At 36.2% G+C, this 15,157-nt stretch overlaps 1 protein-coding gene across 1 annotated transcript in view; it reads left to right on the top strand.

The window, feature by feature from the left end:
- Dgkb (diacylglycerol kinase beta) overlaps positions 1 to 15,157 on the top strand; it is a 750,451-nt gene that overhangs the window by 261,138 nt on the left and 474,156 nt on the right. The window contains exons 6-8 of the mRNA XM_052185925.1: positions 3,568 to 3,617; positions 6,858 to 6,932; positions 9,953 to 10,072. Of these exons, the coding sequence (XP_052041885.1) occupies positions 3,568 to 3,617; positions 6,858 to 6,932; positions 9,953 to 10,072 (245 nt within the window). The remainder of the gene's footprint in view (positions 1 to 3,567; positions 3,618 to 6,857; positions 6,933 to 9,952; positions 10,073 to 15,157) is intronic.

Genomic DNA, 15,157 nt, shown 5'->3' with positions numbered 1-15,157 from the left:
TTGCCCAGCAGTCCCATTTCGAGGAGAAATGGAGCATGCCATCTCTTCTCTAAGGTGAGCATTGGTATTTCTGACTTTTTTCTGTTGATGGTTAGACAGAGTGACTACATTGTTTGCAACATCCACAAAAGAAAAGCATTTCTACCAAAATGATGATTCTGATGATTGTGTCTTTCCTATCGTTGTCCTTCAGTCTTATTATTATTATTATTATTTATTATTATTTTGTGCAAGACTTTGCTCAAAGCCTACCCAATTATGAAGAGACAAACAGAAATATTGGAACACAAATCATTTCTTCACCAGCCTGTCCTTAAACCAGGCTTTATTTCTTTGTAAACATCTGCACTATTCACCTGGAAAGTGTAACTCTATGTTGGCGCTGTAAGAGGATTCCTTGCCCTTTCCTGGTAGCTCGTAGCTGGCCACATGGGTCAGCTGTCCTATCACCAGACACACAGGCACACTTCCCCCTTGCTGCCGTCTGTCCTGCACATTCACTCTGCCCTTCTTTCCCAGTTTCTGACCTAGCCTGCTGCCACTTGAGATCCATCTCAAATTGTGAATATTCTTTCTATTTCCTAGTAGGACATCTTATGTTGACCCTTATTATGTCTTGCATTAATGAGAAATCAACAGGAAAGCAATTGAGAAGTGGTTAATTGTCATTAAGGACACCATGTTGTCACTATGTGTAATCTTAATCTGAGAAATGCTGAAATGTACTACCACTAGGCCCAAATAGCCGTTCTTAAAGCCATTCAGATTTTTTATAGATTATGAATAAAAGTGACTAAAGCCACAATTCCTCCCTACTTCTCAAAGGTCAGTGACTTCTTAGCTACTGGATGATCATTTTTGATTTGGAAAAGCTGCTATTTATACTTTTCACTGTTATTTTTCTTATGGAAAATTTGAAGAGAATGAGAATAATTTCTATTAAATTAAAAGATTTCTAGGCACTCAATTTTTAACTCTAATCTTTAAACCTTAATATTCTTAAAAAAAAAGATGGTAACTGAAATTTGAGTATTGAAGAATTCCCAAATTAAATAACATTAAAATATATACTTTGTTCTGTCTAATAATTTTTAGAGAAATGCAAACACTATGTAATTTGTATTGTAATATATTCAGCAGCAAACACGGACAGCCTTTCTCAAAAATTTTGAAAGAGAAAAAGTTTTAGAAAAATAGAAATTCTCTCATCTTACATAATGTGCCTCAATTCTGACCTTTTAGTTAAATTCAAGTGTGGGCACATAACTGTCTCTATGTAAGGTAAAATGACATGGTTATAAAAATAGAAAAAAGTGGGCTAAACTAGCTCAAATCTGCATCACAGGTCCCCACCTTTGAAACTTATCACATTGACAGAATAATCAGAATTTGGTCTCATTTTATTTTGGCACTAAAACATCTATAAATCTATATTGGTTTCAAAATTAAAACCTGATTTATTAATGACCTTCTTTACCTCAAGGCCTACCTCTACTTTTAAATGTTAACAAATGGAATCTTATTAATATTTAAGGTTCAAAATGTACTTTCACCAATATTGTTTGGAAAGTTGATTTTAAAACAAAGTCTTCAATGGCTTATCAAGCTGAATAACTTTTATTTTCCATGGAGCTAATGCCTGCCCCACCCTTATTTGATCAATTCCTCTCTTTTTGTATCAAGTGAATTTTCCAGTTCTTGACTGTCAATTTTACTTGAACACTTGTGATATTTTGCATTTTAATTGATAACTTTTCCTCTGCCCCTTATGATACATGCTACTTTCTTTGGAGACATTTTAATGTTTCACTTTGAAGGCAGAGTTATCTTCTTGTTCCAGTTTTGAATTTATTTTCTTCTTTTGATTACCCCCCTTCTCTCATTCCATATTTGGAACATTGCCATTTTCTCTAGTTTTTCTGAATCTTTTAATATTTATATCCAAAAAGAATTATGCTCCCATTCCTATTTCTTGTTTGAAAATTTTCTTTTCTTACTGGGTCTCCTTGAACTCAGTTGCCAATGGTTACACAAATCTTACATGTTTGAGTCATTTGAGTTGGGTCTACAAGCATTTTCTTCAGTAGAGACAAACAGAGTTACTGCGACCCTACTTCTGAACTTGAGTTGGGTTTATCTCTTGCTTCACCTTGTTCTTGGTTTTGGACACTTTTCTTGGTAGTCTGTAAATTCTTTCCATTATGGAAATATTTTTAAATATTTCTGCTATTGTAAAAAATCTTGAGATGCTTACTGTCTACTTGGAGGCCTTTTTTCTTTTATTTTTATCATTTTACTCTCAATTATTGAATATATGAGCGATTAACTACATGGTTAAGTATCTTAAAATTTTAGCTAACTGTAATTTAATAAATATACATTTTCTAGTTTTAGATCTTTAATGTTTGATTTTCTACAGCAAAAGAATAAAAAAGCAATAGTTAACTTGATAATATTTAAAAATGTTTACTGATATACAGACTAATTTTGTATTTTGTATACATAATCATGTCTTAGTTGGTAGAATTCTATGACCATTAAGTGCAAGAATAATTACAGAGATCCTTACTCTCTGAGTTGCCAGCATCTCTGCAAACAGACAGAACTGACATAAAACCCTCCAGGAAATTATGCAAAGTCAACATTAACCCTCACTTCCACTCTTCTGTTTTTACAGCTGGGCCATTCTCCTGTGTTTACCTTAAAAAGACACCTGCAGCTTCTTCCATGATCTCCTTGAGGGCTGTGAATTATACAAGGGAGACCACAGGCCTTGGACTTCTTTCTACTTTTCTTAGCTCACTAAGAAAGTCTGTGTTATGAAAGTCCTTACTTGATTAGTTTAAAGACAGAGTGCCTTGTGAAGCCTGGGTAGCAATCCAACCCAAGAAACCCCCCAATCCCAAAAAGAAAATTCATGCAAATACTGTATGTACTGTATGTTCAGGAGCTGAGATCCCCCACTAGAAAGAATCTTTGGTTATACCCTCCTGTTTCCTCCCTCACATTATTTGGGATGAGTCCTAACACTGGCTTGTTTTCATGCACAGGGCTGAAGCTTCTGGTACACACTTGTGTGTCCCTTTCCACTTGGTTGCCACAGCAAAGGTGACCTGATAGTGGCTTGAATACCCTCATGTTTGGGATGAGAAAACGGTTCCATGGAGTCTAAATTTTAACTGATTCATGAAATTCACTGTTGGTTGCTTTTCTGCTTCCACTCTGCCCTTTAATATCCAGATGCTGACTATTTAGACTTCTCCTCCATATTTAAATTTACAACTAAGAATCAAAAAAATCAAATCTCAGCAAACAAGGCTATTTCATTTTCTATATATATATAAACAAAGCTTTGTAAACTATATATCTGAGATCCAGTATTTTTATTAGCCAATTAATTCATCTTCAGTGTGGCATTTTTAAAAATTTACACTTTAAAGGTACTTAGCATCTGAGTTGAGAGATTTCTCTTCAGCAGAAACTAAATTAAAAAAAAAAAAAAGCTACCTTAAAACAGCATGGCCTTTCTCCTCTTTAAACTCCTTTGTCCTGTCTCTTTTATTCTAGTTATGTTTCGCCTTTATGACACCGATGGGAATGGCTTCCTGGACAGCTCGGTAATTCTTTTCTTCAAACCTTCTGTGAAAATTGCAAAATAGTTTCCTTTGAAAAAAGCAAGTATGAACTTATACTTATCATCACAGAAGGCATTACCCATAGAACTTATATCCACTCACGCAGCATTTTTGTCAACGGAAGAGACAGGATTGTGAGCATGTTATCCAATGGTTTTGAAAAAAAAAATCTGCAAAGATGTTTCCCAGCTTGTGAAGAAAACATGGACCTAAAACACAAATCTAGAAAAAGCAGAAAAACTATCAGTAAGATTTACCTTTAAAAATATTGAGTAAACTCAAAGCATCAAAAGGAGTTATGAAATTGATTTATTTTATATTTTTCTCTTAAAGTATTCTCACTCATATATGCAGTAAAGAGAGATAAATAAGTGTGCTCACAACATGATATGAGAAATCCCTTTTGATGACATCTCTAATTTTCCTATAGCTTAGTGGAGAAAAGAAGATGAAAGGAAAATAGTGATTCTGAATGATAACATGGGATGCATAATTAAATGTTTATTTCATTTATAAAATGTGGAAATCAATGGCAGTTTTCAGAGAAGTAGAAATGAGACACCCAATACACACATCAGTACTGCATGTTGTACTCAATTAGCTATTCTATATTTGATGCTAATATATGTTGCATCTCCAGGAAAAGTGACAGCAATAACATAAACATTATTGTCATAGTTGATGCAGGCATTTTCAACTGTGTGTGTACATCAAATTTCATATTTTTGTTGCTGTGGGGTGTTGAGGATTGAACTCAGGGAACCACTGAGTAACAAACACTCACTCCTAACTTTTACAATATATTTAATCACGTGAGGGAAATGCACGTGAACTCATGAGGCAGGTTAGCCGAGAGCCTTTCAGTTCATTTGACAGACCTGGCTGTAGCTCAAATAGACCTAAGTATTTTTGTAAATTTATTTGCATATATGTTCACGTATAGCCATGCTTCGATGTACTGTGAGTGTGCGAAGTTCAAAAGACAACTTGTAGGGCTTAGGTCTTCCACCCTGGGTGTCACGGGTTCAAGTACAGATGATCAAGCTTGGAGGCAGAAGCATTTAACCTGCTAACTCACCTTGCCATATAGATTTTGACAAGGACATTGGTGAAGTTAGACATGTCTTTCTGTAGCACTGCATAGAATAGTTCTTGCATGCGAGCTTCTCCAGAGGTAAGGACAATGCTTTATCCCTGATCCAGTGAGCTAGCACCATCAGGAGCTGATGCTGGGATGCATGGACTTCTCAGTGTTCCCTTGTTGTTCTTCTTCTCTGTGTAGTAATCTTCACTTAGGAATACTGAAACCAAGGGCGAATTTACTCGTTTTCCAAAGGCCATTCGTGTCTACAGTGATGCAAATTATATTCTGATATATATATATATATATATATATATATATATATATATATATATATATATAATACAGATTTTTTAATGAGAGGTTTCTTTTTCATTTTAGATTAAAATGATATGTCCAATTAGGTTTTTAGCCATGGATTGGCAACTAATCTGAAAATTCAGTTAAGTGTTTTTTTCTCTCTCTCTCTCACTCTTGGATTCTGGCCATTTCTGAGGGAATATAGGTAATCAGTTGTTGCCAATTGTTATAATTAGATGCCCAATATCAAACAATGATTTGAGAATAAATGGATCTATTCATGATTAATTATTTTATTTGTGTTTTCTTTTTCTTCTTAAGTTTAAACATCAGTTTAATCCCCATGTAAATTTTTTTCCTAACACCATCTACTAACTTCAGTATATTTCATTTAATATGTTTCAAATTTTGTCTTCCAAAATAATTTACACTGCTATTTTAAAGATGTAACAATTATACATTTAGAAGCAAAGCAGCAAAACCATCATTGACTTCAATGCTGACTGTGGCTCACCCGACTTAGAATGCTTATTGATCATTTCTAAAACTCTGGTGACACGAAACATTTATTTCATGTAATAACACATGTTATCTTTGTAGATCTTTGTAGTAATCATAAATTTGGTCAGGTTAGAATGTCCATTTTACTCGTAAGGAGACCATCTAAGAGAGGCTAAATGATCTACCTAGATTATGTGCCTATGACATAGTCCATGAACCAAGATTTCTAGTCCTTCTATTCAAAAGTTTTAACTTCTCCAAATTATTGAGCAAAGGTGAGTGGATCAGAGGTTAGCAATCACCACTGAATTATTATCAGGCATGGATGTTAATCAGTTACAAGTAAGTTTTCTTATATTGTAATTTCTGTGGCAACAGTTCTAACCTGATATATTTTTAATATTTCTTCTGGGAGGAATATAGCCCTCACTTGTTTCTCAGACAATCTCCTGGGTCCCCATAACTTAACCTCTTCTTTCCATATTACTGTCTATCCCATAAACTTTGACCACAGGTGACAGGTAGCCCAGTAGAAAAATCTTTGATTTCTTTCAAGCCTTACCTTTATGTAAAAACAAATTCTAACTACTGTTTTAATAAAATGCAATTTTTATATTTTAAATAAAAATATAAAGAAATATTCATTTTTCTGGAGATAGATGAAGAAATCTAAGTTTTATATTATTACACTTTTGAAAGTGGAGATGCATTTAATCAAGTCAGATATATTCACTAGTACTTCCTCAAAGCATTGAGATTTGGAGGCTATGACAATTCAAACTAAAATCTGAGTGTCTCAGCAAATGAAATCCACATAAGCTTAGCCTCTGAGCTGTGACCTCCAAACACCATTCTAGTAAAGTACCCAGAGAAGCGGCTACACAGTCAATATATGTTCTTAGTGAATGGAAATGAAAACAAATCTCTCAGTAGTCTGCCTGGACTTCTTTCCATCCTTCAGAATGTTTGGTGTCTTGAAGAAAAGGACATGGCTAGAAGTAAGCTGTGCCTGGTATTGTGGTGCCCTCTCCTGGTAAAGGTTCTCAGCAAAGGGCCTGGCTGATGTTTTAGTTAGGGTACACTTTTATGTACATCAATTATAAGGTCCTATGATAGTTAATAAAATATATGTATAATACCAATGCTATTAAAAGATATCTCCACTAGTTTCTGTGTATGTATATGCTTTTAGAAAATTGGCCACATAACCATTTTAATCTCTTGTATACACTGAAAAACAATGTTCTAAAATCCTAGACTAACAAATCCTTTTCTCTCTCTCTCTCTATCCCACCTGTATATCCCCTCTCATCCTCCATTCTCCTTTCCACCTATTCCAGGAATTAGAAAATATCATCGGTCAGATGATGCACGTTGCAGAGTACCTTGAATGGGATGTTACAGAACTTAATCCGGTAGGCATGTGGATGGCAGAACTGTTGACTAACTTATGGTTTACCTCGTTCTTTTTTGTTTTCTTTGGGAGGGGTGAGGGGCTAAATATAATGATTTGTTTTAAATTTTTTTGACTCAATTGTTATGGCTAACCAGAGGTCAAGTAGATGCGGAGTGGGATGATAGGGTTCATGTGGTGTCTTGACCTTGGCTTTCTTTCTAATGCTATATTTTGACTAGTGAGGTTATACACATCGAGGTAAGAGAATGCTGCTGATGGACATTGCTAAGTTCATTCCATGCTGTTGAAGATGCTGGTGTATTTGTTTCCAGGGTTCATTGGGCAGCTCCTATTCATGGATCACGTATTGCCTGTAACTCCTGGGGGCACAATGTTGCTTATTCTTTAGATGGGCAAATTAAGACACAAATATGTTGAAATTTCATGCTTAAAGCTCTACAGCTCGTTACAAACACAGCCAGTAAATTTTATCCAACTGTTTAAAGAATCAGTGTTTTTTTTGAAATGTTTCTAAGAAAATAAAGATGCCTTATTATGTATAAATTTATACAAAATCACAGCATCATTAAAATGTATTGAAACATTTCTTTTTAGGCAATTTAACTTTAGACATAAATAATATTTTGGGTAAAATTGATAGTAGACAGTTGTTTTATTTTTGAAGTCAATTAAGTTTATGAAGTGTCTATGAAGAAAGCAATTCTGTTTTATTTAAAGGTCTGCATGCCATATGAATTTGAGCTTATTTGTAAATTAGCACTCACATTTAGATAGCAACTACCAAGATAAAAACACGACTCGAGGCAAGAGCTTAGTCTGCCTTGCCTTTCTATCTCAAATCAAAGGCTGGTCAGGGCTGACCCTGTGCCAAATGGTGACACCATTCTTATGCCAACTAAGACTTCTTCCAGTTCTAATTCAATGGTATTTCAGTTTAATTTACATTGTTGTAGAAATTTGCCTGCTGTGCTCACAAGTGACATCTGTCATTAGCAGTTTTGTTTAAGAAATTCTAGGAATTGGCAACTGTGCTTATAATTTATGGAAGAATTCATCCTAATATTCTACTGAAATCATGCAATTTACTAGAAGTTCTGTTACTCTTTTTCATCAGAAAAAAAAATTAAAATAGTATTTTCCAACCCTGCTCAACTTTCTGTATGTGACAGTTGTTCGTCTGCCAGGGACATCTGCTCAATCTCATGTCAATCAGAGAAGGAGGCCTTGTTTTCTGTCAGTCAGTTTTCATAGCAGCAAGAGATGACCTAACTTCTCAGAAAATAGTATGTGGTTCCCAGTGCTGCACAAAGTAAGATAGAGCTGTTGCAAATGAAGCAGCAGTTCTTGTTTGGTCAGTTGAACATGATGGTTACCTACTGGTGATTGCAAATAACAACCGTGACATCATTTGTCCTGGGCAATCCTGATCTGATGGACTCCCATCTGGACAGTCCAGATAGTGGAGAGTTAGAAAAACAAGGTTACTGAGGACACTGTGTTTGCTATCATAACTCACCACCTTATCTAGTCTACAGCCTCAACAGCTCTTTTCCTTTTAACAATTATATATGCTTTTCAGCTATGCACAAATAGAGAAAAGTGAACACTCGAGGGTGGTAGAAATGAATAGAAAGATCAGCATGTCCTTGGAAAGATATTTTGCTATTGAATCCAAGCTCTTTCAGAGGATTTACTAAGCAAACAAAGTAATGTATGAGGCTCCGTATAGTGGTACTTACTTGCAGTCCTATCAATCTGGTGCTAAAAGAGTTTCATCCTTCTGCCAATCTGAGCTAATTAGAGAGACCCTGCATTTCATAGCCAGAAAACAAGCCAGGGGTTTGTTTCACCATGCCTGTTCTTTCCTTGTTCTTTGCTTTGGACAGGGTCTTACTATTTAATCTACCCTGTCCTCTGTGAAGCTGTGAAAGCCGGCTCAGGTTCTTATTTGTCCATTCTACTAAGTCACTGACAAATCTCCAAGAGGCATAACACTTTTGTCAGGTCCTTTTTTATCAAATTCTAAATTGTTCATTTTGAGAATAATGAAATAGTGATGTTGATGTTTTGTATTCTCTGTTCTGTAGATCCTTGTGTTGCTGTGGGGAAAAACTATATGATGAAAGACATGGGGCAGAGAGCTAAGGAAATACTACATACACTTCTATTCACAGGCCACATTTACAGTATATTTTTGCATCATTATCCTCATGCTGATTGAATAAACCGATTAAAATGTCATTATTATTCAAAGACAATGTGCTCTTTCTCCTTTATAGTTTCTCATATTTAACTTCCTGATTTAAATGGGAAGTTTGTTGACCTTTCCAGCAAACAAGGATAACATAGTGGAAACTTGTATATAATTCATAATTATATATATTCCTGTATATGCCAGGGGTCTTTAACTTATAATACATTGTCTGATTATATCCTTACAACCATTTGAAATCAGAATCCACATTATCACCACACTATAAAGAAGCAACTTTAACACAATCACACATTGCTGAACATTACTTGCAAGCCATCTTCAAAGAAGTCCAATCAAATATGATCAGGTCATTAAGTTTGCGCTCTGTTAAATTGTTATAGGCAATTAAAAGTAACTTAATTCCCTCACTCATTACTACATGGAAAAGAAGTATTTGAGCTCTTTGCCCTGATGTTAATTTTTCCAGACACTTGCTGGCATACATAATGAACTTAAAAGGCAATCTTGAAGAAGTAATTAGAAACTACTTTTACATTTAAATATAAAGTACCTTTTAATTTTTTCTTTGCTGCTGCTTTTCCTTGGGAGCTGTTTAAAAGTTGGACACTATTTCTAAAAATTGATCAGCATAGAAAGCCAGACTGTAGAGTACAGGATTAATAGATTTACTTAAAGATATTTTTCTCTACTTTCACTCAGTTTCTTGTCACAATGTAGTATAACCAGTTGGAGAAAATGCTTTGTTGAATTATAAGGATTTTAAAAATCAGTTTCTTGACTACTTCTCCCATCTCCATTTCCAGATCCTTCATGAAATGATGGAAGAAATTGACTATGACCGGGATGGCACTGTGTCTCTGGAGGAGTGGATTCAAGGAGGAATGACAACTATCCCCCTCCTCGTCCTGCTGGGCTTGGAAAACGTAAGCCTTTGCAATGAGGAGGGAGAATGGCAGGGCAGTAGGACGCTCTTTGGCAACATTTGGTAGTCAGTTGCCCAGATAATATTCTACCATGAGCCTGTAACAAGTTTCTCAATGTTTAATAATCCCATGGTACAATTTTGTGAAGCACAAATAGATATGAACTACGCTGTCGCTGTGGGGGCAGAACAAACAAATGGAATTAGGGATTGGAAGTAGCTGCAGCTTTAGAAATACATAAACTGGGTTAAGGAGATTAGCATTCATCTAATGCTCATCTTGATTTCCCAGTTCTTTTGCTGTCTCCCTCACTTGTTCTTCAGAAGTCCAATGGGATTCCAGGCATAATCAGAGGGAGAGAAATTGAAACACACATGAGAATTATCCTTAAAACAATCTAAAAAAATATTAAACATAAATGGTGTCACTCCCCCACTCTGTTTTTATACATATTTGTTCATCTTGAGGGCTCAGGAGTTAGCTCGATATAAGGCTTGTCTGGTAAGTACAGAGCTCCAGGCCTTGCCTCCTGTATAGTCAAACAAGGCGAAAGTCACAGAAAGTTTTTTTTTTTAAAAAAGAAAAACACACACAAGGGAACTAGCACATTCATTCGCCTTGAAAACCAATGAGTCTTTAAGCATTTAACTTTCTATGCTATATGTGATCTCTAACTTCTTTATGATAACTTGTTATATATCACATAATTGTTTAAAGCGTTATGAGGAAGGCATAATGTCGGCAGGCTAGCACGGAGAAAATAAGAGGAGAAGAAGAAAGTGGTGATGTTTAAAGTTTACAGCAGGCAAGTGCAGCTGCTGGCTGATTTACGTGAGGATGTTGCAAAACTACCACCTTCTAGAAATTAGCCCCACAATTTCAAAGTTGAAATCTCTATATTCTAAGTGGAGTAAGTGGATCATATAAGAGAAGCTTAAGCAGGAAGCCAGGAGATGTGTGCAGGATGTTTGGTTGTCTGGAGCAGATGCTCTCCCACAGCGGGTCAGCACCTGCCCAGCATTTCTTAGAACACAAGTTCCACGCCCAGCTTCACAAAAAGCAAGGACTTTGCCAGTCTGAAGCGAGGAACTCATCGAAGGGGAGACTTTGTTATTTGTATTTCAAGGCAAAAATTTTGACAAGGTATTTTCGTTTGAAGGCAGTTTTTTTTAGCAATTCTTCAAATGTTATTTTCTAGAAATGCTTGGTAAAATTATAAAACCATGACATTTTTAAACTACAGAGGTATAAGAATTTAAATCAGGGCATTTAAAAGTAATAGACTTCATTTTAGTGTGAAGAGATGATAATCTTTAACATTCATATCATAGCAGTTAGTTGTATGTAGTTTAATACTACAACTGTATTTTAAATGCTTTGTGTTTTGGGTGTAAAAAGATTATTTAGATGAACAGAGATCAATATGGGGTGTTTCCTTTGAAATTGGAATTGTGTTCCCAATTATAGCCACTAGATGGCAGGGCTGCATTGCTTAATGCAAAGAGATGTATTTTAAATATGGGACTGGAGGATTCTACCCTCTGTAAAGAACAATTGTAAAAAAGAAATTTCACTTCTTTTCGTTCTTTTATAAAAATATACTACGAAAGTTTAAAATCATCTTTAGTAAGATGGATAACTCCTATAATACGCAATCACCATACATAGCATATACTAGTTAGAAATAGCCTCTTGTCCTATAAGACATAGCATATGTTTGAATAAGTGAGAAAAGCACTAAGACCCTTGAGTGATGAGAGCCACTGCTTTTCAGAAGTGAGACTCACTTCATTGCAGCAAGAAGTTAATGTGCTATCGCTCACAGAGAACTCGATTTATGACACCGAACCTCCTCATTCTCCCCTACCTTGGTGTTAGGCTTTTATTGGAAATCTGTAATTTGTCTTGAAGTGGGCCATTCATACGAAGTCTGCTTTATTAAATTGTCCTATATATTCCTGTGTATTGTCAGTTATGATCGTGGGGGGTTCATGCTAATTAACCATGTGCTAAATGCCATAGTATATTTGAAAGTGACTACAGTGTGCTATCAAAATCACACAGACAAGAGTTGCCTCCTGGGTGAGCACGACTTCAATGGAAATCACAGCACTGATGATTTTATTGTACTTTATTCGTTCTCTTCCACACACTTCCAGGAGTGCCATCATTTTCAAGAGTATAGGCTCTGCTTCCAAAACAAGAAACATCATACCTCAGGACCTGATGCTGACCGAATTACTGGAGAGTGGATGCCATTTATTTTCTAGCCCAAGAGATTCTAAAGACTTTACAAAATTCAAAACAAACTAATCAGTAAAGGATATGTGAAGGGAAATTGGAAGTTCCCATACCTTTACGAGTTTGATCATATTTATGCATATTTATACCCTCCCTTATCAAGATTTATGTCACTGAATAATGTGGACCTTTTCTTCATTTGCTTTCTTTTCTATTTGTCTGTTTGTTTTCTGGGTTGCACTTTTGCTTAAATCTTATATGACTCAGATTTATAAAACAACAACAATAACAACAATAATAATATATAATAATAAGCTTCATCTTCACTTTTTTTTCCATCTTGAAGCTTAAAGACAAAGCTCTCTTCAGAACATTCAGAAGAAGAGGGCCTAGCTTCATTCTGCCATATCAGAATATCAACCTTCTGAAATCCCGACAGAAAGCCAAGTGCCCTGCGCAGGTCTTACAGCTCTGAGCTCTGAAGACAAGCCTCCACAAGGATGGAGACAAACGGAGCACTGGCCTGAGGATTCTACCTAGACCTTAAACTTGACTCTGACAGTCCTCAGTAGCTGGTGCTATCGATTCCCAGCAAGCCTTGCTCTCGCTGTCCATTTCCTAAGAGCCCTACAAGTGCTGCGTGTGGCTTCATCCCCACCAGGCCCAGGGTTTATTTAATGAACTTTTAGCATTATCCATTAGTACAAGAGTGGCCCACACTTCCAGGAAGCTCTCCGGTCTCTAACAGAAACATAAGACTATGACTAATCTTTGTTAAAGTATCGGTAAATAAAACTTACTCTTCGTTAGTAGCCACTGCTTCCTGAGAGGCTTTTGTATTATTACAAAAGCAAAGCAAACAAAAGTTTATTTCTTGAGAGAATTTCATATGTATATACAACAAAAGATCATCTTCCCATTTCACCTCCAGTTCTACTTGGAGCAATTGACATATGCATGGTTATGGGGCCGTGCATTATAGCGGGGGTAATCTACTCCACCAGTGGACACAGTCTCAAAGAATGAGGCGCTAGCATTTGTTGAGTTTCTCAACCTGGGGATCACGACCCTTTTAGAAGGCTGACCATTCCTTTCACAGAGATCATCTAACACCATCAAAAGTCACTGATATTTACATTACAATTTATAACAGTAGAAAAACTACAGTTGTGAAGTAGCAGTAAAGATAATTTTATTGTTGGGGGTCACCACAACCTGATGAACTGTATTAAACGGCGCCAGCATTACGAAGATCGAGAAGCACTGCACTAGCATGGCTCAGCCACCAGCAGCTTCCTAGTTAAGAATGAGATCTCATGAGCCATCCACACCTGAATATTTGCTGCCTTGATATGTGTGGATCTTGTGCAGATTCACAAATATCCTGTGAGTTCAGGAGTGTGATAACTATGTCACATCCAGAAGACGGCATTTTATAACACTCTTCCTGTGATGGTTCGTATATGATTGGCCCAGGAAGTGACCCTATTAGAGGTGTGGTCTTGTTGGAGTAGGTGTGTCACTGTGGGAGTGGGCTTAAGAGCGTCACCCTAGTTGCCTGGAAGTGAGTCTTCTACTAGCAGCCTTCAGATGAAGATGTAGAACTCTCAGCTTCTCCTGCATCGTATCTGCTTGGATGCTGCCATGTTTCTGCTTTGATGATAATAGACTGGACCTCTGAGCCTATAAGCCAGCCTGTAAGCATTTTTTGCAGAAAAATTATAGAAATAAAAATTATTATGTTATTTATATAAAATGAGCCAACCTTGAACAAATACAATGATTTTTTTTATATATATATAAAAAATTTAGGATGAAAACCATGAAAGTAAAGGGGGGAAGAGAAAAGGAAAAAGACTACCAGGAGAAGAGAAGGAGGCTAAAGTAAGATGAGAATGGGGTGAGGCCTGAGCTATGTTAGAAGAAATGTCAGTTATCTCATTATTTTATGCAATCATCATTTTCGAGTTAGAGAAATCTTACTAAGTGTTCTTTCCAGTGTGAGCATTTGATCTCCTCATTGTGAACCTGTTCCATCTTTTTTAACATACCATCAAGTTCTCCTCTGGCAACTAGGGTGAGGATATTAAGCCCACACCCACAGTGACACACCTACTCCAACAAGGCCACACCTCTAATAGGGTCACTCCCTGGGCGAATCATATTCGAAGCATCACAGTCATACATCAGCTTGTGTACTGTTTACATGGTCTCTTCTTAATTCATGTCCCTTGAGCCTTGGCATAGCAGGGATAAAGGGGTCCCCTTTAGGACTCAGCACTCACCCTTACTTTAATACGTTTACCAGCTGTTTGAATTGATTACTACCTGCTGCAAAAGGAGGCATTTTTGACAACAGTTTAAAGATGTCCTCATGGACTTGTATAAACATAAATATTTTGAAGACAGTCTGGAACCTTTAGCAAAGCAGCCCTAACAGGGAGAACTTCAATGTCTTCATTGTACTTGGATGTGGCCACCTTTACCCTGAGCTGCATTTGAATGGAAGTGTTTTTATCTCATTACATGGTTTCAAAGAAATACGATCATTAGTCTTTATATGTAATATATACTATGTGTTTTGATTAAGAACATGGAAGGGCACAATTTTCTTCTTACTTTTGCTTGAATTGATAACAAAGATGTAATACATTTCCCGATGAGATTTCCAGGTGGTGGGCAGTGATGCGCTTGAGGTAAGCTAAATCCTATCTGAAAACTGGCACTCCACATTCCAATAAAAGGTTAAAAAGTATAATATGGTTAGGAAGTTTTCCCCCACTTTCCATACAAGTATCAATCCATTAAGAAGTTATGAAACCATACAAGATTCAGGAATCTGTT

Source organism: Apodemus sylvaticus, chromosome 6, assembly GCF_947179515.1.
Source record: "Apodemus sylvaticus chromosome 6, mApoSyl1.1, whole genome shotgun sequence".
Taxonomy (NCBI): domain Eukaryota; kingdom Metazoa; phylum Chordata; class Mammalia; order Rodentia; family Muridae; genus Apodemus; species Apodemus sylvaticus.
The sequence above is the reverse complement of the archived record's forward strand: the minus strand, read 5'-3'. Positions and strand labels throughout refer to the sequence as shown.